This window comes from Mus caroli, unplaced genomic scaffold (genome assembly GCF_978045245.1).
Source record: "Mus caroli unplaced genomic scaffold, Mus_caroli_1 scaffold_2, whole genome shotgun sequence".
In the NCBI taxonomy this organism is placed as follows: Eukaryota; Metazoa; Chordata; class Mammalia; order Rodentia; family Muridae; genus Mus; species Mus caroli.
Window position 1 is genome coordinate 18868446 of NW_028227257.1, and position 25716 is coordinate 18894161.

Genomic DNA, 25716 nt, shown 5'->3' on the forward strand with positions numbered 1-25716 from the left:
TCACTGCTATATATATAGGCTAGCTGGCACAGATTCATCCATTCTCCACTTCCCCTCTCACCATAGGGACATGCTACAATTACAGACAAGTGTGCTACTTTGATGTGGTTGTAAGGGAACATCCTTAAGACACCAGGCTGGTACAGCAGGTACTTTATCCACTGAGCCAGCCTCCCAGCCAGAAAAGGCACTTTTGGAGCACTAGTGTATTTAAAGTGAAATACAGGTACAGATGCACCTGAAACACTGGGAATAGCACCAGGAACTCACTTCTTTCAGGAAAGCCCAATCATTCCACAGCACAAGGTGAGGGTGGGTCTAGGCAGCAAGTAAGTATATGTAAAGACTGTCCCAAAAAACCTGTGGTTCACAAGGAAAGCCACTACACTGATTAATAAATCCTGGAAGTGATTTTGTGTCCTCAGATAGATCATAACTGACAGTGGCAGAAAAGTACTTAAAAGCTCAATCTACAAAATATTCAAAGAGAATATTGTACTCCTAGGGCCAATTTCTATCTTTTCTCAAAAAAAAAAAATCAACTTTATAATATTATATGGAAACAATTTATGCCACAATAGCATTTTGCTGCATTCTAAATGAGATTAATATCTCACTGCTTACAATTATGCAAGTACTAATAATAATTCAAAAGAATTCAAATTTATTACAGAAATCTAAAACTTAACCAGAAGCCTACTCATTGTAATAGTTAAGAGGCGTCTCATCTCATAATGGGTAGTATTGCTCAACCAGACTGTATGACACATAGGGAATACCTCACAAAACTGAAACTTGTGCTACAGGTACATTATCAGCTTAGAAGACATAACCTAAAGGGCAAATAGGTGCTGTAGCTCTTCCTCAGCCCATTCAAGATTCTGTGTTGGAAAAGGGCTTTGAGTAAGCGGTTTCCTGTTTCTCCCCATTCCCACTCAGTCTGAACAAGAGTTGCCAGCAAAACAGCAACATGACTCAAATATAATAAAGGGGAATATAAATAAACAAACAAATAAATGGGGGAAAAAGACAAGGTAGCAGTAGCCTATAACTGTAGCACTTGGAAGGCTGGGAAAGGAGGATTGTACATTTGAAGCTGGTCTCTGCTACAAAATCAGCATCTCAAAACAAAACAAAAAATAAAAATAGATAAAGAAATTTTAAGGAATGTGTTCCCTGGTATGTTTCCATAAACTAAATATTCCCCAATAGTGTTCTTATTTTGGGTGGGGAGCTTTTGGACTGCACTGGCTTTGTCCCACCCACAAAGAACCTACTTGATTTGTTTTAAATGGGCTGTGGAAGGATTAAGTAACAGCTCCTACAGCAGAGGAGTGGTGGAGGGTGTGTAGGTTCCCAGCAATAGTAGTACTTTGTGGGAAAAGCTGAGCTCCCGGAAACAGAAAGAAACTGTTGACTCAGAGTTGAAATGGCAGGTCCTTAACAGAGGCTGCAATTCTGTGCTTCAGCCAACTCGTGTCCTGTGCAGAGGCGGCCAGGGGGAAGTCCAGGGCAAGGCAGCAATGTCCTGCCTACCAGTACTTACTTATCAGCTTGCACTAGTAAGTCAAACACTCTTGACTTATTTGGAGGAGTTTTATAACCAAAAGGTCCTAGGAGGACCAACAGAGAAAAGGAAACTAGAGGAAGGGACCACAGGCTTTAGTTTCATGGAAACCCCACAATAAAAAAAAAAAAAAAATCTACTTTCTATCATCATCACCTTGGCTTTCACAGTGAGGCTTTTAAAGAGAGCTGTCTAAAGTTAGTGAACTCAGATCAGACTACAGAATACAGCAATTGTAAGGTCTTGGGCCTTTTCTCTTCACTTGGAAGTTTAAATTTGTGTATTTTCATAAATCTTCAGGAATGATCTAGTGTGTAGCGTGTCTTACAGTTTCTGGTCAAACTGGTTAGCTAATCTAAACACTTGCCAGTCATACCACCAAGTGTTTTATGCCACTGAATTCCTACATAGATTAAATCACTAGTCTATCTATCTGGGACTTGGGTGTCTGAACACAAGCATATTCAACATTTCCAAGCCTTTGGAAAATATTAGTTGAACATCCATTTCCCAAAACATGTGAGTTTCCATTTTCATTTTTTTCACCCCTAGATTTTGGAGAATGACGGTGTGTGGGGGGTGTGCGTAAAAATAAGGTATCGGGTTGGGTATTATTAGTAACGTAATCAGTGCTGGGAATCTTTAATTCCAGCACTCAGGCAGAGACAAGTAGGCCTCTAAGATCAAAGCCCAAAGACTACAAAAATGAGACCTTATCTCAAAAAAAAAAAAAAAAAGAGGGAGAAGAGGGAGAGAGAGAAATTAAATATCTTATGGATGAGACCCAGGTCAAAATTCACTTGTTTCATATACAGATTTCAATTATTGGATGCTAATAAACCTATCTCATCGTAAACCCACAGGCATCTATGCTCCTAAAGCCATTGCTGGTGGTTAAAGAGATACACCAAATAGCTCTGAATGGTTTTTCTATTTTGCTGTCCAGTGTCTCTCCCTGTTAGTAAATACATTTATTTGATTCAGAAGCACCCAGTCCTACCTCTCATCTATTAAACTGATGAATTATAAATACATAATTATAAATTATATATAGAGAATTATAAATAGAGTTTGAGAAAGAACTCTAGCATCTCTTGACAGAACTCTTGGAATGAAGGAGTCAGTTGGACATTACTCCCTGATACACAGTCAGTTGAAGGATTGTGAGAGGCTTCTCTCAGATCCCTCAACCCAAGGACAAAAACACACATGTGGAACTCAGACATTTTAGAAAGTTCCAAGAGACCCAAGGAGGCCAGAGAAGGTGACATGGGCCTCAGGAGCAGACAGGTACATCTACTGAATTCAAGGACAACTGATCTATATTATCAAGTTACAGGCCAGGCAGGACTACACAACTAGAAATGTCTCAAAAAATAAAATTAAGAGACCTAGGCAGAACATTTCTTTAAAATTCACCTGTCAAAGGCACAGTTGCACTACTTAGAGTGACATAGCTTAGCATTCTTACCTATAAGCTGAATGGTGGCCGCTAATCCTTTGCTAATACGATTTCTAGTGATAAGCAGCTTGTTGGCATACTATATTATCACTAAGTGCTACTATTTAAATGAGAACTCCACAGAACAGAACAGCTTCCTATTGAGTTAAGAGAAAAACCTTCAGTGTGTACTTTATAGGCTGTGAGCCAAACAGATAAATCTTTTTAGGACTACAGATAAGACATTAACAGCCCCCTTTTTTATATTTTTTCAAGCAGCAAAGAGGTCCTTATGAATTAAACACCTGAGATTCCTTTTCCCAAGCCACACATAGACAATAAAACAAAGTGAAATAACTAGCTAGGAGTGTGCAATATAGGCAGTGCCCTCATTTTCAAACCTTTCTTAGCCAAAATTCAAACAACCTGAAATAACTCACCATCATAGTAAAACTTGACACTCTCTGGCAGAGGCTCATATGGTGGAGCAAAGACAGGCCCTTTATGTTCTAGGAATTTCCATTTGATGCCTTCTGGATAACGTTCTTCTTCCCACCTTTCAAAGACATGGCACAAGCTCATTAAGTGATCACCTTGCTTAGTAAAAAGATCCTCACCTATTAAATTCCAAAATTAACTAATCAATTGGTGATGCTCATTCAAAGGCTGTGTCTCACTGAAAAGAGCAGCAATTTCAAGCAAAATGAAAGAATATGGTAACTAAAAAAAATTTCATTTCAACAGTTTCAATTTAGAGATACTAAGTATTAAAGACCATCCACCACTCAAAAAACCCATATAAAACATATTTATATATAAAGTATGCCACAGTGGTACATGCAAAAAAGGCATTACTAAACTGATGGCACATGCAGGTGAGAGTTTAGAAAAAAGCAACCCTATTTGAAAATTCAAAGCACAACCAGACTGGATGCCTTCAGTTCCAACGTGTGGAATTCTGAGACCAGCAGAAGGTGAAGTTCTAGGACAGCCAAGGCTAAATAAATAGTAAGACCTTGACTCAAGAAAACAAACAATCAAGTGCAAAAAAACTGAGGATATTCTAATTGAGGTCCACTAAGTCTAAGGTACTTCTGAAATACATGGAACTATCCTGTAGATATTTGACAAAAATCTAAATAAACTGCAGAATAAATATTTTTCGAAAACATTTTTTAAAAATTAAGCATATAAAAACAACTGCAAGTATATACAAAGAACTATTAAAATTTATTACATTTCTACTTTTACTGATCACTTCAAAATTAGTTTTGGACGTGAAAGTTCAATAAATATTATAGCAATTATCTTATAGCAATAAAACTGATATATAGCTGTATATATAGCTATAACATCAGATTGATTTTTTTTTTTGTGTCACTTTATATTTTATAAATTCACCAACGAGATCCGGTATTTATCTACTGATTTTGGGCATTGCATTTGGATGTCTCTAACATACCTTTTACATTGATAAACAGATCTTACCACCCCTCTCAGAGTTTGATATACAGACTTATTACTGCTACTTCTACAGGAAAGGAATTTTATGGATTCCTGTTTTGGTTTGGGTTTGTAGTTGTTGTCAGGGTTTCTCTGTGTAGTCCTGACTGTCCTGGAAATAGCTCTGTAGACCAGGCTGGTCTTGAACTTGATCTGCCTGCCTCTGCCTCCTGAGTGCTGGGATAGTTCTGCCTTGTTCTGCTGTTAATTAATTCCATTAATTCCAAGTCCCATATTTTAAACATTCAGAATCACAGGGTAAGAAATAAATGAATCCGTTTAAGCTGTAATACTGTAATATAAAATTATAGTCAACATACATTGACAGGAATTATGATCATTTTATGGTTAGAGATGACCAACACTGGAGTTTGAAGAGAATGACACTGGGCAAGTCCTTTATACTATATACAAAAATTAAGTCTATGTGAATCAGGAGTTAAAATTCTAATATATAAAAGCTAAAGCTCATTTGGACATTAGGAGAAAATAAGAGGGAACAGTCTAAAAAATGAATAGAAAGCAGAGAAGTAGGCCTACATATTTTCTCAAGTCAAGGTCTCCTGGTGTTAGCAGGTATCTTAAAACAGACTATATAATTTATGAAAAATAAAGATTTGTAGATAAAAATCTAAAACTAGAGATTTCTGGAAGCTGTCTAGAATGAAGAAGAGACTCTGATTTGGAGAAAATTTGATAATGCTTGTTCTTTAAGGTTTCTTAATTATGTATGTATGTATGCATGCATGCATGTATGTATTGCATAAGCATTGTCAATGTTAAATGTCCTGGTCTTTAAACACTAATTCCTTTACAATATTATTTATCCCTAGCTTCTTTAACATTTGTCTTTGCCAAAAGTCTTGAAACTTCAACCCAGCATAGGTGATGAACTGGCCATTCTCCAAGTCTTTTGGTAAAGAATTATCTATGAGGAGATAACTAAGCATAAGTCCTTTGCAAGAGTAGCTAGCTAGTTATTTCACTTTGTTTTATTGTCTATGTGTGGCTTGGGAAAAGGAATCTCAGGTGTTTAATTCATAACGAAAGAAAAACATATCAAGGAAAGCAATAGGTATCTGGGCTATTTCCTCATTTCCATAATTCTGAAATACAGGAAGATAATCAGACTAAGTTTGTTTCTGAGGTCAGGACAAAAATCTGCAGACTCTGTAGCAGTTCTGGTAAAATGTGTTAATTTCTTTCATTTGGGATAGTACAGGGAATTATAACAACGTGATACCTTCCTTTAAAGTTTTCCAACTAGGCTACTGGTAGAACTCAAGTGAGGAGCAGCTTACACTGCATCACTGCACAGTGTTTGAGAACACATACAAGTTGAGCAATGAGATTTGATAAAAGCATACTTAATCTATAGCAAAAACTGTTCCTTTCCAAATCAACCATCTTTCAGGGACTAGCCAGTTCCCTCTGAACTAAATTATAACAAATGTTTTGATCTCTTAGACTTAATGTATGGCAACACTTGATAAAGATTTCAAACCCCCACATAAAACAGGGACACTAAAGCCCTCAAAAGGCACCTGATTCTATACACAAAGGTTCTGGGCCCACATGGGGAAAGGATGAGGCCACGGGGAGTTCCTAGTGTTGGGGTAGTTTGGGATTTTTATCTCTGCTCTTTCAATTGTTAATTTGTACCAACTAACTGCTAACAGAATTCTGATATTGCCACTTCTTTGGCCCATCATTATGTTTTCTATTTTTTGAACATCAGAGATCATCTTGTTTGCTGATTGGTTGTAATAAAGAGCTGAAAGCCAATAGCTGTGCAGGAAGTGGGGTGGTGGGGGAATGAAACTTCTGGGCAGAGAAAAGCAGATATGAAGATTCCAAAGCAGACACAGATAGATGAGCTCGCCATGTGGCAGGTCATAGGCAAGGTAGTGCGGTTCAGCTATTTAAGCTAGCTACGAGACTGCCCCAGTCAAAGGCTCCTAATACTGTTAGTGGGTCCAACAAAGTCCCTCTATAGTCACAGTTCCTGAGCACCTAGCAGAGAAATCCAAGACTTAAACATTCACATGATTCCCAACAGTAACTAATTTAATTTACATTAAAGATTATTTTATTAAAAGCCTTATATAAGAGCCTGCTGTGGTGGCAAATACCTTTAACCCCATCACTGGCAAAGGCAACCTGGGAAATAAAGCATGTCTCAAAACAAAAAGGACGAGTGGAAGTAGGTGTATAAAAGCAATAAGATGGCCCAAAAAGTACCCTAGCAACCTGAGTTTGGTCCCTAGCATCTACGTCTAGGGGGAAGGAAGGAGAATAACAATTCCAAGAAAGGCTGTCCCATGACCTCACACACTCTGTGATAAGACACTCAACACACATATATCATTGGTTTTCTCCCCTTCAATAACTTTTTTGCAGGTGTGTTTTGAGGAAGGTATGGGATCACATGCATGTGGTCTCATGGTAGTGCACGTGCTTGCGTGTGTGCAAGAGGTAAATGTCAGGGGTCTTCTGTGCTGCTGTCTACCTTATTTTTTATAATAAACAGGTTCTCTAACTGAACACAGAATTCTTGAATCTAGCTAAGCTGGCTGGCTAGCAAGTTCCAGAAATCTGGTTGTCTCTGCTTCCTCAGCACAAGGATTAATGATGTGTCCTGCTGTGCTCTGCTTTTTACTCGGGTGCTGAGGATTTGAACTCAGGTCTTCATGCTTCTACAGTAAACAATTTACCAACTCGTCTGCTACTCCAGCCTGAAATTTTCAATTTTGACCTGTCAAGTTAGTAATTTCATTATGGTTCTGTTATATTTGTGTTACAATTACACAAACATTCACCAAGATTTTCATGTGGAGGTTCTTTTGCTGTTGTTTTAACAAATTGGCAGTTTTATGAAAATGATTTATAGATGAAAAAAAAAAGAACCCTTTACATAGTAAATACATTCCTAACAGCAATAATGAACTGACACAGGAAAGTATACTGGTAATTCTCAGCATAAAGACAGAATGTATTATGAGATAGGTAGACTTAGCCTGATTCAAACATTACATAAAGTATATACACACTGATATATTATAAGACTACTGGGTACAATTTGAATTGAATGAATGAATGAGTGAATGAATGAATTCATTTTGAAGTCCCTTCTATATATAGGCTAATTCTACATTCAATTCTTTTTTTTTTTTTTTTTTTTTTAGCATTCAATTCTATTCAATGAGAAGAAACTAGTTTTGAGATCCACTAGATTTAGAGCTGGTAAATTACTAGGATCTGAAAATTTATCTGCTCTTCTAAAGAGTCTGTAAGTACTTCTCCATCAAATGACAGTAAATTAACCTATATATGTCAACTCTCGTTTAATTGGGCTGCACAGTGAAAGTGCTGACATCTTAACCCAGTGCTGAGATGTTACCATTTCCACTTCTGTTCCTCTTCCTTTTTCGGCTTCTTTTTCTTATTATCTGGCTCAGCAACTTTTTTATCTTTATCTTTATTCTTGGGCTTTTTAAGTTTACCATCCTACAAAAAAACAGACAGAAAGCACTTAAATCAGGATTGATTACACACCTGGAAGCTGGTTTTAGAAGCCACTAGGAAGAAAAACTATGAACAAAAAGTGCTGGAACTGGAAAAGATCCTATATCTAATTCCTCCCCGAAATCAAGAGAAAGTTTTATTGATTTTTTTTTGGGGGGGGGGTTCTTTTTTTTTTAATTTTTAATATTTTTTATTACATATTTTCCTCAATTACATTTCCAATGCTATCCCAAAAATCCCCCATACTGCCCCCCACTTCCCTACCCACCCATTCCCATTCCTTTGGCCCTGGCATTCCCCTGTATTGGGGCATATAAAGTTTGCAAGTCCAATGGGCCTCTCTTTCCAGTGATGGCCGGCTAGGCCATCTTTCGATACATATGCAGCTAGAGACAAGAGCTCCGGGGTACTGGTTAGTTCATCATGTTGTTCCAACTATATGGTTGCAGATCCCTTCAGCTCCTTGGGTACTTTCTCTAGCTTCTCCAGTTTTATTGATATTTTAATATTGAGTAAATACTTCCCCCAGTCCCTCTAGCAAACAATTATTTAGGAATTTCACATGGGGAACTAACAGTAATCCCAGGGTATTTTCTTCATTTATTTTAAAGTGTGTTCATCTTTAATCTCTTCAAATATAACAAAGTATAGAAAAGAAATGCAAGAAAGATTTAGTATTTGATCTGAAAGGGAATTTCTGTGACTCAGTTACTATTGCTTATATATACAAAGATAAGAGTATTCTCAGCTGGGAACTGCTGGCAGTGACAAAGTAAAAAACAAAACAAAACAAAAAACACCAGTCAAGCATGATAGTGCACACCTGTCATGATACATACATAGTAAAAGCATACCAAAAAGTCAGGCATAGTGGTAGCAAACACCTTTAATTCCAGTATTAGGGAGACAGAAGCAGGTGGACCTCTGAGTTTGAGGCCAGCCTGATCTGCAGAGTGCCAGGACAGCCAGGGCTAACACAGAGAAACCCTATCAAAAAACAAAAACAAAAACAAAAACTTTACTGCTAGGTTAGGGAAGAGTCTGTTTACTTCAGGGATTGAGGTCCTGAGAGGCTAACTATGCTCACACCACACCCATGTTCTAAGAAAATACTAAGTGGGCTCAGTGGATTAAGACAATAAATGAGAGGCAAAGTTAGGAGAGAGGTAGGACAGGAATTGGAAGGAAGGCAATGAGTGGATGAAGTTCGAGGTTGAGAGCGAGGTTGAGAGTGCCCTGTCTTTGTGTGTCTATAAACAGTAGTGACAGACTGCCAGATTCCAAAATAGGCTGGGGGAAGCATATACCTTCAATCTTAGTATTCAAGAGACAGAGGCAGAGGGATCTTTTGAGTTTGAGGTCAACTGTGGGTGTGTAACTAAAAACAAAAAAAGCTTCAAACCCAAATCCAAAACACACCCCAGCAAAAATGTGACTCAACAGGTAAAGAGACTCCAGAGAATCTACTTTCTTCTCAAGAACCTAACTAACTTTGATCTACATTTTCAGCATCACATGAGGCTTTACTTGGTAAGTTTTATATAGCAATGAAAGATGATTTATGGAATGGCACAGCTAGAAACTATTTGGTTTCTTCTCTTCCAGCAATAATCAAGATAGTTCTGAAATCAGTTTCCATCTGATCAAGTTTATATAGCTGCTGCTGAACAAAATAAAACCCTAAGTATATTTTCAAATCAATCAAACAAAAACCAACAGAATATGATGAATGAGAATGGCTAAAGAATATCCTGTGAGTAATAAGATGGTAATCAAAGTAGTAATAAACTTTATGGTCTTTAAGTATTATTTTAAGGACGAAAAGAGCAAATGCTATACTATTGCATTGTAAGTAACAATGAGGAATACAAGTGTGCAAGCAGAAGAGCATTCCAATATTCTGTTGGTGGAAAGTGGTGGCTCATGTCTAAAAATACCTATAGTCAAGGGGGAGGTAGGAGGATTGCCAGGGGTCACAGAGTAAAACTCCTCTCTCTCTCTCTTCTCTCTCTCTCTCTCTCTCTCTCTCTCTCTCTCTCTCTCTCTCTCTCTCTCTCTCTCTCTCTCTCTCTCTGTCCTCTCTCTCTCTGATGTTCTCTTCTAACTTCTGCAGGCACCTGAGACAAACATGGTACAAGTCTCACATACGAAAATTTTTAAATCTTAAGAAAAGAGGGCTGGAGAGATGGTTCATTGGTTAAGAGCACAGAGTTCAAATCCCAGTAACCACATGGTGACTCACAACCATCTGCAATGAGATCAGACACCCTCATCTGGTGAGTCTGAAGACAGCTACAATAATAAATCAATCTTTGGGCCGGAGTGAGTGGGATCGACCAGAGTGAGCACAGGTCCGAAATTCAATTTCCAGCAACCACATGATGGCTCACAACCATCTATACAGCTACAGTGTACTCATATACGTAAAATAAATAAATCTTAAAAAAAAAAAAAAAACACACAAAAAAAGGAGTGAAGAGAGACAGCCCAGATGTTAACAACACTTGTTCTTGCAGAGAGGACTAGGTTTGATTCCCAGGATCCATATGGTGGCTTAAAACCAACTTATTTCAGTTCCAGGGGATTGATGCTCACTTTCTGATTCATGTGAGTCGTCTTCAGACAGCAGGAGGGCTTCAGATCCCTTTATGAATGGTTGCGAGCCACCATGTGGTTGTTGGGAATTGAACTCAGTACCTCTGGAAGAGCAAGCAGTCAATACTCTTAACCACTGAGCCATCTCTCCAGCCTGCATATCAAGTTCTTAATAAATGGCATATTTAGTTGTCACTGTGTAGCCCAGGCTAGACTTTGATCTCATAATTCTCCCATCTCAGTCTTCAAAGTGCTGAGATTACAATTTTGCAGTCACCATAACTGATCATATTACTTTCTCTGTGCCTACTGAATACAAGGTCTTTGTAGACTCAAACTCATGTATTCCTGCCTCTGCCTTCTGAGGGCTGGGATTAAAGACTGTGTCACCATACTCACCCTGAGATAACAATCTCAAAAGCACATGCCCCATTATCACTATTATGACTACTGGTGCATTTTAACCTAACCACGTTTAAGCCTATTTTGTCCACAACATTGATTAACCTCACAGAATGAACATAAAGTTAAGAATTCTACTTAAGAGCCTAAAAAAACTGATTTTTTTTTTTTTTAAAAAAAATTCTTGCTAACAACTCTTTAATACAAGTAATTTTAAATAAAAAATAAAGACTACATTACTCTATTTATATCTACCACAAGCACCAAATAGGATCCTTGGAAAAAGTACTTGAACTAAAGTTATGAAATTATGGAAGATTATAAAACAGTAGAAGGAAAGAAATCATGTGTGTTCCAGACAGAAGAACAGCGTGTACTGCACACAGAAGTACAAAATCTGGTGTGAAAAACAAACAGAGGCAGTCAGCATGGACAGAGCAAGGTGAGCTCAGGAGGGGCAAAATGAAGCAAGGCACAAGATGCAGAGGCCAGACTGAGGAGAGGTACTCCAGAGCTTAGATTTCATCCTACAACCAAGAGGGCACTAATTAAAGGACTTTAAATTAGAGCATTGTTTAAAATGGGGAAAGAGCATGCTTCAGAGTTGTTTCTTATGAACATTTTTCTGCATACCTCCAGGTGGCAGACTTTATCAATATCAACACAGGCTATGAATAGACTCAAGGGTGGCTAGTAATCTGGATACTTCAAAATCTTGGCAAACTCAGCACAACCACAACTTGTTTGCAAAACATTTCCCCACTCTAACTACTACAACAAACCAAAAAATTTCTAAAGCTCATTTGGCCTCAAGATCTATTTTAGGACATAAAAGATGATGATACAGCAGTTAAAGGTACCTACTGTCAAACCTAATAACCCCAGTTCAATTTCCAGGACAATCGACTTCTCAAAGCTGTCCTCTGATTTCAACATGTGCATCATGATACCCACAACTGAAAACAATCTCATGCTTTTTAAGGATATTTTATACAAATGTATGACTCAAAAACTTTTACTAACCTCTTCTTCTTCTGATTTTCTTTTCTTCTCCTTCTTGATATCTTCTGTCTTAATTTTCTTAGGTTTATAATCAGCACTAGAAAGGAGAACATGAATATGCAGTTATTGCAACTACAACTCAAAAGAGTTCTCACCTATAGAATTAGGATCTCCAACTCTTTGAAAAGTATCCATGGCAGGTGTGACTGCAGTATTCTTGATAGGAATTCAATGGTAGTAAAGACGAGATTACGGTCTGGGGAGATGTTCAAGCTGCTAAGACTACTGGCTGCTCTTGCAGAGCAGCTTAGCTATCAGCATCCACATGGCACAGCTCAGAGCAATCTATAACTCCAGTTCTAAAGAATCTGATGAACTCTTTGGGCTTCTGTAGGTACCAGGCATGCATATGGTATACATATAAATGTTCAGGTTTATGACATAATATAAAAAATGAAATAAATATAAAAGACAGAAACTTTAGAGGCTATAAAGAGCAGCCTCATATGGATGCTGACTAACAAACGAGTTCTCTAGAAGAACAGCAAGCACTCTTAACAACTAAGCTATAGCTGTAGCTAATATTTGATTTTTAAATATTCATATTCATGTGTAAGCCGATGGACAAGGTCTACTGTCCTCCTAAAGAATACTCTCCATCTCCTTTGAGACATGGCTTCTCAGGAACACGGAGCTCACTAATTCAGCTAAACTAAATAAAGTAAAGTAAGCACTTTATCAACTGGGCTACAGCCTCAGCTATCCCATCTTAAATCCTGTGACTATCTCATACTCAAACTAGTAAAATGGAATATATTATCATTGGATGAATCTAGGAAAGAGGTAAATGTAAGCCTTAAATAACAATATCAACTTCACTATCTCTGTACATTGAAGGTTCCCTTATATATCAAAAGGCATAGATCCTAGAAGGAAAAAGAATTGAAGCAGAGTCTCATGTAGCCCAAGCTAGCCTAAAATTCACTCTGTAGTCAAGAATGACTGAATTTATGATCTTCTTGCCTCCACTTCTCAAATGTTGGTATATGAAGTTTGTATGAGTTTTATGAGGTCCTGGGATCAACCCCTGGCTTTTTGTGTGGTAGATAAGCATTCTCCCAACTGAGCTATATCGCTAACCTAGTATTTCTCAATTTACTTGTGGTACAAAACTGAAAAACTTCCAAGGAACTAAAATAATTTACCCTTCACTAATTCTGTTTTGAAATAGTTTGAAATATCTATAATATGCAATATTTTTAGTAAGAAAAAACACATTACATATAACCCATAAATTAATTTGCTTAGCAAACCCACTTCTCATAAATCAGTCTATTAACCATGCCTATTAATATATTATTATATAGATATTATTATTAATATATTATTATATATATATTATTATTTAGATATACACATATTTATTCTTAAAACAGATTTTTCCTTTTGTTTTTTGTTTTGTTTGTTTGTTTTTTTTCAAGACAAGGTATCTCTGTGTAGCCCTGGCAGTCCTGGACCTTGCTCTATAGATCAGGCTGGCCTTAAACTTAGAGATCGCCTGCCTCTGCCTCTTGAGTAATAGGATTAAAGGGGGTGGCATCATGCCTGATTCTGGCCTTTTCTTTTTAAAAGTTGTTGAAGTAGCCAGGCAGTGGTGGTGTATGCCTCTAATCCCAGCACTTGGGAGGCAGAGGCAGGCTGATTTCTGAGTTAGAGTCCAGCCTCGTCTACAGTGAGTTCCAGAACAGCCAGAGCTATACAGAGAAACCCTGTCTTAAAACAAACAAACAAACAAACCACAACAAAAAACCCAAACAAACAAAAAATAAATAAAAATAAAAATTATGAAGTATCTCTTCTTACAATTTCTTAATTTTTTATAAATTTATATATATATATATATATATATATATATATATATATACACACACACACACACACACACATGTATATATAAACTCTTCCAAATTACCATACTAAAACTAACCAGATGTAGTTCAATGAACATCTATATTTAAAATAGGCATGCAGGATGAAGTTCTACAGCTTTGTTCAATTTTACATTTTCAATACTGAATGCCCTTATGTATTACCAAATGGGGAAAAATGGGGGCGGGGGAGGAAAAAAAGAAGATTCCACATAAAATCAGAAGTAGAAAAACATTTAGCTCTATATCCTCGTTCACGATGCATTCAGTGCTTCCTCACCCCTTTCAATTACTTAGCCTTTCCTGCTCTCTTCCTTCAAAGTATTGGTAGAATTCCAGGAGAGAATGTGCGGTTTTTTCTTTGAGATTATATGACCTTGCTTGCTATTACATATTTTAAATCCATCCATATTCCTATAAAACTATTAATTTCATGTTTCTATAGAGATGAGCAGCACATTCTACTATCCACCCACAGATTACACGTCCATTAGCCATTCATTTGTTGATGAACAAGGTAGATTCCAATTTTACCATTGTTAAGAAGGCAGCAACAAACATTATTTCAAAATTGAAATTTCTTTATATATTCCTCTTTAATCAAAATGGAAGAAATACATACTCATCTTCATCTCGAAGCCTCTTCAATGGCTTAATATCCTCTTTTGGAGGAGCAAAATAGCCATCATCCTCAGGTTCATCTTTAATTCGTGGTGGACTAGAGAGAGAACAAAACAGCTAGTTAAGGATTACTAAACTGTCAGAATTGTGTTAATAAAGTAGGTGCCCTGCCTAGTTTTATGTCCACCTGAGTGACACAAAGCTACAGTCATTGGAAAGGAAGGGACCTCAACTGAGAAAATACCTCCCTAAAGATACAATTGTAGGGCATTTCAATTAGTGATTGATGTGAGAGGACCCAGTCCATTGTGTGAGCACTAAGAAAGCAGGCTGAGCAAGCCATAACAGGCAAGCCAGTAAGCAGCACCCCTCCATGACCTCTGTGCCAGCTCCTAGCTCCAGGTTCCTGCCCTGAATTCCTTCAGTGATAAAAGGTGATGTGGAAAAAAAAAAACGCAACTGAGGATGTAAACTGGTACAGCCACTATGAAAATCCTATAGAGGTCTTCCACAACATGACCAGATCCACAATATGACCCAGCTATATATACTACTCCTAGGTATGTGCCCAAGAGAAGCTTCGTCAATATACCATACAACATGGATCTCTCTGTAAATCCATATATAGTGTAAATCCAGAACCAGTGTAGATGCTAATCAACAGATGAATGGATAAAGAAAATATGGCATATATAAAATATAGAATAATAATATGGCATAAAGAATAAAATTGTGTTATTTGCAGAGTAAAATAGAAGAAATAACTTGTTTTCTCTACTATGCAAAAAAACCCTCAATTTTTTAAAATGTGGCATGAAAGGGGATGGAGAGATGGCATAATGTTTAAGAGCACTTACTAATCTTCCAGAAAGCATAAGTTCAATTACTAGCACCCACATGGTGGTTCACAACCATCTGTGAACTCAAGTTCCAGGGGATCTTCTGTAGTGACTAGGCACAGGCATGCTGTATAGAACTACATGAGGGCAAAATAGTCATATACATAAAATAAAAATCTAATTTTTTCTTTTTTAAATTAAGTTGGGTACACACGGCTGTAATTTCAACACTTCCAACAATTAAGGAGGAGGAGCAGGAGTAAGGGTTCATCTTGGTTTATGTAATGGTTCAAGCCTCTCTGAACTTCAGAAGACTCTGCCATTTACTAATAATGAGATAGGGGAGCATGTAGGTCAGCTATCTTATAGTGATATGGTGACGGTGGTGGTAGTGGTGGTGGAGGAGGAGGTGGTGGTAGTGTTGATGATGGGGGAAGGGGAAGGAGAATTGCCGGCGACATGCACAAACACTCAGAAACCTTGGAATGTTCTTTCCTAGGTTGGCTTGGCACATCTCTTCAAATTAGACCTCACTGACTTAACTCAGTAAAGAAAATGGCCTCCCAAAATAAAGCTGCCATTCATGAAGTGGTGGATCTAAAGTGTAAGTATCTAGTCTCAACAGTAAAATATATTCACAGCATGAAGTATAGATAATGTTTTCTCCTTTCTTTCTAAAAGCATTGTATCCAGTTTGCTTGCAACAAAATCTGAAGATTTAAAAAGATTAGCTCTTCTTATTCCAGCACATTTTCCCCAATCCCAAATGCCACTTCTACAAGCTGTTTCACCTTCAATTACAAAGCCCTGGAGATCCAAAGAAGACACTACAACATCCAATGGTTCAAAGTTAATGCCCCATCCTAAGTGTCATGTGTGAAAGCAAATAGTGAGTTACCACACTTCAAAGATATTCACTTTAAAAAAAAAGATGAAGTTCAAGTGAAGCATCTGGATTCTCTACATGACTCACTGCTGACAATCAGGCCAGCAAAGACAATCAGGGGCAAAGCACACATTCCTGTCCTTCTAATCCCCCAAAGTCATTAAGTGAATTCATGACGAAAGTTCAAATAATCTATTCATATCTTGCAGGATCTCTTGGCAAATAATAGAGATGGTGAGCCTCATTTTATCGTTTAACAGAATTCCTAGGGTACTTTGTAGAATGCTTACTCAATTTTATTATTCTGCTTTCTTAAACCATTTGTAAAATATTCCTATAAAAGGCACCTGCTTCTCTTTTTCTGAAGGACCTGGATACAAAGTCTCAAACCTCTTAAAACTCTGTTACAGTCAATAAGGCAAATGCTTTCAACAAGTCTTAAATCCATTCCGTGGTTCCATGGAAGACATCAGAATATACAATGTGATCTTAAATGGTCTTCTCAATCTAGAGTGGACTAGAGCACTTACTTTAGGGAACTGAAAATGAGGAAAACAGAACAGATGGACTGCAGGTAATATACACTATATTAAAAAATTAAGTCCAATAAGGGACTAGGTACGTCTTATATTACAAAGGAGAAATTCATTTAAGACTAAGAAATTCCATAATTACTACCAAGGAGTTTCTCTTGAAATATTGGGAAATAGGTGAATATCATAAAAGTCAATAAGTTATATATACACTAACATAGCAAATTTTGTGGTATGTATATACCTCAACTTTTAAATCTCATTCTGATAGCCTTTTCCATTTCTAGTAAAGTTCTGAATAAATGCTGTTCAGTCTCACTAACTAGAACGAAAGTTGGCCTAGGTCAAGTACTCTTAATACTGACTTTTTTGAATTGTCAAGGTGGCTAGTTCAGTTCATGTTGGAAAAGCTTAGACACCACCATGCAGAGTCACTCCCCCCTCACCCCCAAAAAAAGCTTCTGTAGCAAAAGATCTTACCTAGAGAAGCCATTTTCCTTTTCCTTCTTTATTTTTGCATCCCCAGCAGCTCTAATCTGCAAGGTATAACCACAGCCTCTCAGTATTTTGAAATACTAAAACAAGACAAAAACCTCTTATTCAAGAAGATTACCATCAATTTGGGAGACTTTAAATTTGTTAGCATACACTAATTATACATAAAGCAGGTTTCATTATGGTATATGCAAGTATATGAGGTATTCTGATGTACTCATTCCCCCATTCCTAATGATCCCCTTGCCAACCACTGAGTTGAATCAGAGTTGCTTACAGGAGTGTAGATAGCCACCTTACCAGTGACTATACCACTTGAGAAATGTCTCAACTTCCTCTAATGACCATTAATGGATGGTAGTCTTCAAGGAAGAGACCTCATCTACCCTTCTCCAAGACAGAATGCTGACAGGCTCAATATTGCTCATGTCTTGTGCTGAGCAATGACTGTGATGAGTGTTCGGGAACTTCAAGACCATGCCAGGCTATTTTGGAGCATCTTGATCCTAGACTGACTCTTCTTGTTAGCAAAACTAGTGGGTCAACTAAAGACATTTTCCCAGGGCTGTTTTTTGACAATTCTGGTGAAATTGAGAAATTTCTTCCTATAAACAGCAACTTTTTAATCTTAAAATAACAGTAGATTTCATCTCCCCAATAAATATATCCACTACTCAAAAATTTGCTGCGAGCCTCACAGTGGGGTGGGGGGAACATAAAAGAGACTAGTCTATTTCCTGCCCTCTCTAGTGTATGACTGCCCACCTACAAATTTCTTTTTCACTTTAAAAAAACAAACAATGTATTGAAAAACCTTGACACATACACACAAAAGGATGACCCTCAACTCCTTATCTATAGGATCTCTGAAAAGTCACAAAGTGATCAGTGCATTGGCTACCTCATAGAAAGACAGGGACTGTAAGTCAGAAATAAACAAGGATGTCTTGTTCCACAGTCTCTACTCCCCAGTGTCTGAGTTTTTCATTCAAGAATCTTCTTTCTTTCTTGAGACAGAGTATGCACCCCAGATTGGGCATCACCTTGAACTCACTTTGTGGCCAAGATGACCTTGAGTTTCTACTCATCCTATCATCTCCCCACCTCCCAAGTGCAGGAATAACAGGCACACACAAACACAACTGTTTTACATAGTAGTGCTGGAAATCATAAGACTTCCTGCATGCTAGTCAAACTTAGTCAGTCTATCAACCAAGTACAGACCTAGGCCCAGAATCTTCAGAGGAGACCCAAAAATTTTCCCTAAGACAGAAAAGCTGTTTCCAGAAACATTATAGGCACATTGTAGTATAAAATAAACAGATTTATGGTATCGTCAACGACATGGTGTTAAATAATTTGGTTATCATAGTTTCAGACAGATTGAATCTAAAATCTTTTTTGTTGGGGGAGTAAGGAGTTTAATGAATACATCACAGGGAGGCCAGTGTTTAGTTGTTTTGTTTTTGCTATAGCACTACCTGCTAACTCTGAAGTCTTCTACAGGGTCAAGGGTAGATATAACAAAGTTACTTTCATTACCACTTCTAAAGTATTCAAAATAAAAGTACATCTTAACTCTTGTTTCTCCTCAACGCAAAGTTCTGTACCTTTTCCTCCTTTCGTCTTTCCTTGTCTCTGTCTTTATGTTTGTCTTTATGTTTTTCTGAGCTGCCATCTTTATGTTTGGTTTTCTCTTTCTCTTTGTGTTTCTTTTCAGAATCTTTATGTTCACTGTTAAAAATAAGACATAAAAAGTTAGCCTAGAGTAAGAACCACAAGATCAACTCAAAAGCCATACACCATGAAAACTTATAATGCTTATTACACAGTCCTGACAAAAGGTTCAAAGACTGCTAGCTGTATCAGAGGGGACCTCGGGTTAAATTCACCAAGTGTAACTAGAAAACACTAAAAGTCATCAGGATTTTGTATTGATCTCCCTTCAGCTCCTAGGTACAAGCTGCTGCTGGGACAGGAGCCCATGGTGATCCAGGAGAGACAAAGACATGTACCCAGTGTATAATGCACTGCTGTATTAGGAACACATGAACAACTGGAAATATAAGCTATTCCGTGGCATAACCTTGCTTCATGACCCATAATGAGGCTGTCATCGGACAAATGAGACCTGGGAGATGGTGGCCCTTTATGTGTCTGTTGATTCAGCAGTCAATCAAGTCCCTTAGAAATAAAGTTGCTAGAGTCCTGAACATGGTCACTTGTTTCCTATCCTAACAAGAGCTTCTTTAGGATGCCTTCATAGTTGACTAATTATTACATGGGAATTTGGAGTTCCCACTCTCATTAACAAAACAACTTAGAGATTCCGAGGGAACTTTAGGGCACACAGCTGGAAATCTCAGTACCTCCCAGAGGAAAAGAAAAAGAGAAAAGAGTAAGACCAAGAAAGAAAAAATCTATGCTGCTGAATTAGGCTGGCATGTTCGTTCAGCAATGGAGGTCTGCAAATAGCCACTTGGCAAACAAGCAGCTACATGGCAGAAGGGACATTGGGGAAGTTGTCTCCGAGAACAAGTGAGAAGCAGCTCAGTGTTATAGAAAGTATAGCCAGGATTTTGCCCTGCATATCAAAAGAAGATTTAAAAAAAAAAAAAAAGGCCGGGCGAGGTGGCACAAGCCTTTAATCCCAGCACTCGGGAGGCAGAGGCAGGCAGATTTCTGAATTCGAGGCCAGCCTGGTCTACAAAGTGAGTTCCAGGACAACCAGGGCTACACAGAAAAACCCTGTCTGGAAAAACCAAAAAAAAAAGGACAAGTTAAGCTTTCAGGTCTCACAGGAGCAGGTGGATAAACTCTAAAGCATTCCATACTACATAATGGAAGCTCTGCAAGTATTTTAAAAGGTAATAGAATATACAGTAGGTTTAGTCTTATTTCTGTAACTTTCTAACAATAAAATATACAGTTGGAAGTTCTATCTCCAACAGTCACAACTGATGTAAGAAGACTCAATCCAAATTACCCAAAAAAGTATATGTTGACTGTGCCAGACTCTGGACAAAACATTGTAAATTGAATGGCCCAACCTACTGAAAGCTTTCCCACTAACTATGAAGAAACAGATGAAGTTTGTAGAACCTGCAGGCCTCTTCCTCACAATAAGAAAGCAAGGACAAGGTCTATGTTCATTATATTTCTAAGCCTTATTTGACCTGTAAAAATACATTTTTCTATTTTGGAAAGCAAGATATTACATCACAAGGCAAGAGTCATTAAAATGATTATACATGTTCATATAAGATCTTCTAGAAATGTCTCTTAGGGAAGATGTTTATTTTGGTACTTACCATAGTACCCAAAGGGAAAAAGAAAATGAGGAAATGGATACAATCTAAATGATTAACCAGAGAGGAAACTGTGTTATATGAAATAATGTAACTATTAAGGAATATTTATTATTTTAAGTACACATCCCGAATGCTACTGACAGATCCCAACAAGACTATACAAAATACCTTTGACTGTAAATGTAGATAAAGACAAGAGACTAGCAGCACAAAGCACATGCTGCAGAACAATGTGGATAGTCATTTTCTTTGGTGTTAAGGCACTTGCTCCCTGCTGGATTACTCCACAGCTAAGCAAAACAGAACTCAAGCTCAAGTGGTCGGAATTAGGGGTTCATCACAGGTGTAGAAGTGCTAACTGTAAGCCCAAACAATAGGAACAGTCAAGACTATAAGATTTGTCACAGCTCATTTGCCACTTGTTTGACTAAGAGCACAAAAAGCAGGCCTCACTGGCAATGATCAAAAGACCCAAGAATTTCCCTTTAAACACTGTTTCCTAAAAAGGTGTTTGTCTATTCTATGCACAAAAGTAGCCATAACTAAGACAGGCATATGGGTTATAAACACAAACTGAAGCTGAGCAGTGGTGGCGCACACCTTTGATCCCAACACTTGGGAGGCAGAGGCAGGCAAATGTGAGTTCGAGGCCAGCCAGGTCTACAGAGTGAGTTCTAGGACAGCCAGGGCCACACAGAGAAACCCTGTCGCAAAAAAACAAACAACCAACCAACAACCATCCTCAGAAAATTAACCAGAAGGTAAAGACTAGCAGATACAGGGCTCCAGGTTTAGGAGGTTCCAGCACTATCACAGATGGGAGGGAAGGCCCACTTTGCACTGTTTACATACTCCCTCATTTCCATTCTTCTCCAGCACTCATTAGCTGTTACTTATATGAGCTATACATTAAAGGGCAAGTTTCCACAGCTAAGCTTCCACTCATTAAGGCTGAATGGCACACAGAATGCTAATGGCACACACAGAGACCACATTTTACCAACAGTACATCATTCTACTCATTGTGTTTTCATGATGTGTTTCTATCAGTATAAAAAAATCCTTTATATAGTGCAAAGACTAAAACTAGACTATGTATCATACACATGATAATATGCATGGTTTTGATATTACCATGTTTAGCTTCTATTATAAAAGTACTATAGTAATAGTTATAAAAACCTCTAACAACAACAAAAAAAAACCCTTAGTCTCCTACACAAATTTTACATAAAAATAAACTCTGGAACAATCACAGGCATCTTAATGATGAACATATCTTCTTCTTACATCATCCTTACAGCACTGCACTTGGTTTTTGATGTTGAAAAAGTATTATGTACAGGCTAGTGTGTGTAGCATGTATGCATGCTGTGTGTGCTTTGGGTTTTTGGCTTGTCTTTGAGATAGGGTCTTAATATGCAGCCTGCCTAGCCTATAACTCACTATGTAGACCAGGCTGTTCTTAAACTCACAGAAACCTGCTGGCCCCTGCTGGGATTAAAGGTGTGAGCCACACTTGGCTGGCTGTACTTGGTCTTATAACCCTTATTTTACTCAATTCTGTAATAATTATAAGAGGTTTTATTTTCTTTTAGAAAAATTTATACAGAGGAAATGGTCATTTAAAAAAACTAATGCACACTGACTGCTCTTCCAGAGGTCCTGAGCTCAATTCCCAACAACCACATGGTGGCTTACAACCATCTGTAATAAGATCTGATGCTGCTCTCTTCTGGTGTGTCTGAAGACAACTACAGTGTACTCATCTCATAAATAAAATTAATAAATCAAAAAAAGAAAGAAAGAAAGAAAGAAAGAAAGAAAGAAAGAAAGAAAGAAAGAAAGAAAGAAAGAAGCCGGGCAGTGGTGGCACACGCCTTTAGTCCCAGTACTTAGGCAGAGGCAGAGGGGCAGAGAGGCAGAGAGGCAGAGGCAGGTGGATTTCTGAGTTCAAGGCCAGCCTGATCTACAGAGTGAGTTCCAGTACAGCCAGGGCTATACAGAGAAACCCTGTCTCAAAAAAAACAAAACAAAACCTGTACATTGTTATTACATTTCCACTTAAATCTTTTTTAAAAACATTTGTTTACTTATATGTTTATTGTATGTGGGTGTTTTGCCTGCATGTATGTCTGTACCACATGCACACCTGGTATCTGAGGAAGACAGAGGGTGTCAGATCCCCTGGGACTAGAGTAAGCTGTGAGCTGGCATGTGGGTGCAAGTGATTGTAATGGGGCACTCTTGAAAAATAGGAAGTACTCTAAACTGCTGAACCATCTCTTCAACCTCAGATATAAATGGTGTTGTACTGAAGTCTAAGATTTGACATATCTTGCCACAAAGTAGGTATTTTCTAAATACTTGAAAAGATCAAACCTTTGTGACTACTTCTTATGAAAATATAAATGGCTAATTAGAGTGCTTCAGGCTCTGTCTTCCTTTAGTTATTACATCACTCTTCTCAATTCTCTTTCTTAATGAAAATTATTAGAAAACTAATCTGCCTCAGTGAAAAAATGACCTTTTGGCAATCAGAGGATGTGAACCTATGAGTCTCTAGATTTCAGTTTTGTTATTCATTAGAACACCAAACTAAAAGAATCAGTAAGTAGTAATGGCATATCAAAACACACAAATTGTTACTTCCTCTCTGAGGGAGCCTAATGAGAATCTATGTAGAAAACTCAAAGATCCTCCTGGAGTATTAATCCTCTTGTGTAACAATAACAGCAAAACGGATGAAATGTCAACCTTATTTTTTAAACAGACTAAGTCTCCTTTATACCCATCTGTTTGGAGTATCAGGTTTGTATTTTGAACTAGTTAAACTGTTGGGTATTAAGACAGGTTTTCTCCCCATAACTCTGCTGTCCTGAAACTCACTATGTAAACCAGGCTGATATCAAAGTCAGACATCCACCTACTTCTGCCTCCTTTGTGCTGGCTGGGATTAAAGGCATGCACCACCTGGGCAGATCTTGCCACCTTTTCAGCAATAGACAGTATGTCAAAGTCACAAAGCTAGTTTTAACAACCAAAGGCTCCAACAGTTTAGAGGGCTAGAGAATGGCCAACTTTACCAATGCAAAGACTTTTAGAAATTACATACATAAAAGATATGCTTAGGAACAAGCACAGGAAGGAACTCAAAACATAGTGCTCAGGACCTAGATGCATATGCTGTAATGGCTACACGTTTGGATGAAATATAAAAGTACCCCACAGATATGAGACACTCTGAAAGATAAAAAATTCCTAATGAATGGCTATGAACAGAGGTTGACTCCTTGATTCAATACTCATGTTTCTCTTTAAGACTGTACCACACCAGTTGAATAAGCAAGCCATGTTTAAGAAAGTAAATAGACAATATCCACAGCCCTAAATGGAATGCACACAACACATGCACCCCCTCCTTTAAAATCTCAGGGTCGTTTCAGAAGAGAGTGCAGAAAGAAAGACAAAGGAGTGATAGATGTTTTCTAAAAGAAAGAAGGATAATAAAAAGACTTAAAACCTTCTTTTCATACTCTGCATGCTTGACTTATACTTCAAACAACTGAATTTAAATGATGTTGATCATGAAGAAGGGGGGGGAGGAAGAAGAGGAAGAGGAGGGAGAGGAAGTAAAATAAGAAAGAGGAGGAAGATGAAGAGTTAGAGGAAGAGGAGATGGGGAGAAGAAACTAATGATGAAGATGATGGGAGAAATATCCGTGCTATTTCTTAGGTGACAATTATGAAACTTCTGGTCTATGACTCTCATAGAAGCTAAACAAACTAAAGAAAAAAAATGGCCAGGGTTTCTTTAAAGACCTTAAACAGAAGGAAGGCATGAAGGACAAGCGAGGGACGGCAGTAAAATGGGAAAATAAAGGATTCCTCTTTTGCACTAGAAAAGTAATTAATCTTTAGAAAAAAATAGAGAGAGCAGTAGTACTCCTGCAAAACTCAGAGTCTGGTACTCAGAAAGGCTATGGGAAGCCATCAAAATTTAAACTTTATTTTATGGTCAATTAAAGTATTTAGCAAATAGCAACAATATTACCACCTAATATTATACACATCTTGCTACAACAAAACCCTGAAATGAATACTGGTATCTAAACTTTGCACATCTGGAAATTAAAGCACAGAATGCTTAAGTAACTTGTCCAGGGAAAATCATTTAATGAGGATTTCAACTCAGGCAGTTTGTCTCCAATCATGAAATTGAAGATTCTATTACTTCCCAAACAAAGCAAATAAAAACCAAACACTATTAGGTAGAAAAGAATCTGCTCATCTTCTGAGAAGAGAACTTAGCCACTAATATTTGCCAACTATGCAAAGCAACAGACAGGGTGACAGGCATCTCGGGCACTCCTATAAGAGAATGAGTAGGCTTTAACAATACAGAAAGAAAGAAATTAATGTATTTACAAGGAAAGCAGGCAGCAAAATAAAGCTTAAATGCTTTAAATAAAAGAATTCCAGGTAACTTTAAGTTGTCTCCCAGACAATAGTACAGCAGCTAGTTTTCAAAAGGCTCTAAAGCATACGGCTGCTGAATGTCCATCATCATTAGGCTACTAAGCAAAATCACAAGGACAGTTGCCCACCTTGGATGTAGTGAATTCCTGACACCAGATAGTACCCAACTCTATTATACAAGGGCAGGGATGGGGTGGAGGTCCGGGTGGGGTTTGATTTCCTTATACAAACATATCTACTATAAATTTTGGCCTATAAATTGGGTATAAGGAATTAATACACAGCCATCATTTTCTGGAGTTCAACACAATCATTCACCCTCTTCTTTGAGAATTTTGCTTTCCACTTACAAGAAACACTTTACTGCCCACTTTTTGGTATATCCCAATTGCTGAATCACCACACTCACACTCTGAAGGCATTAAATAAAGGTAAATTGAACACAACTTTCAATTATGATTGACAAACAGGATAAGAATGTATGTATTGTGAATAAACAAGTCAGAGAGATGAATTAAGTCCCAGAGTTGTATTTCCTAAGGGTGCTCAGAAAGTCATAAAATTTGAAACTTACATTCATAAGTAGAAT

General features: G+C 37.7%; 1 protein-coding gene across 1 annotated transcript in view; it reads right to left on the reverse strand.

Annotated features, from left to right (window-relative positions):
- The window catches only part of Top1 (DNA topoisomerase I), an 82179-nt gene that overhangs the window by 23982 nt on the left and 32481 nt on the right, over positions 1-25716 (reverse strand). The window contains exons 4-9 of the mRNA XM_085832638.1: positions 18948-19071; positions 17323-17378; positions 14586-14681; positions 12057-12132; positions 7912-8018; positions 3449-3564 (exon numbers count right to left, since the gene is read on the reverse strand). Of these exons, the coding sequence (XP_085688764.1) occupies positions 3449-3564; positions 7912-8018; positions 12057-12132; positions 14586-14681; positions 17323-17378; positions 18948-19071 (575 nt within the window). The remainder of the gene's footprint in view (positions 1-3448; positions 3565-7911; positions 8019-12056; positions 12133-14585; positions 14682-17322; positions 17379-18947; positions 19072-25716) is intronic.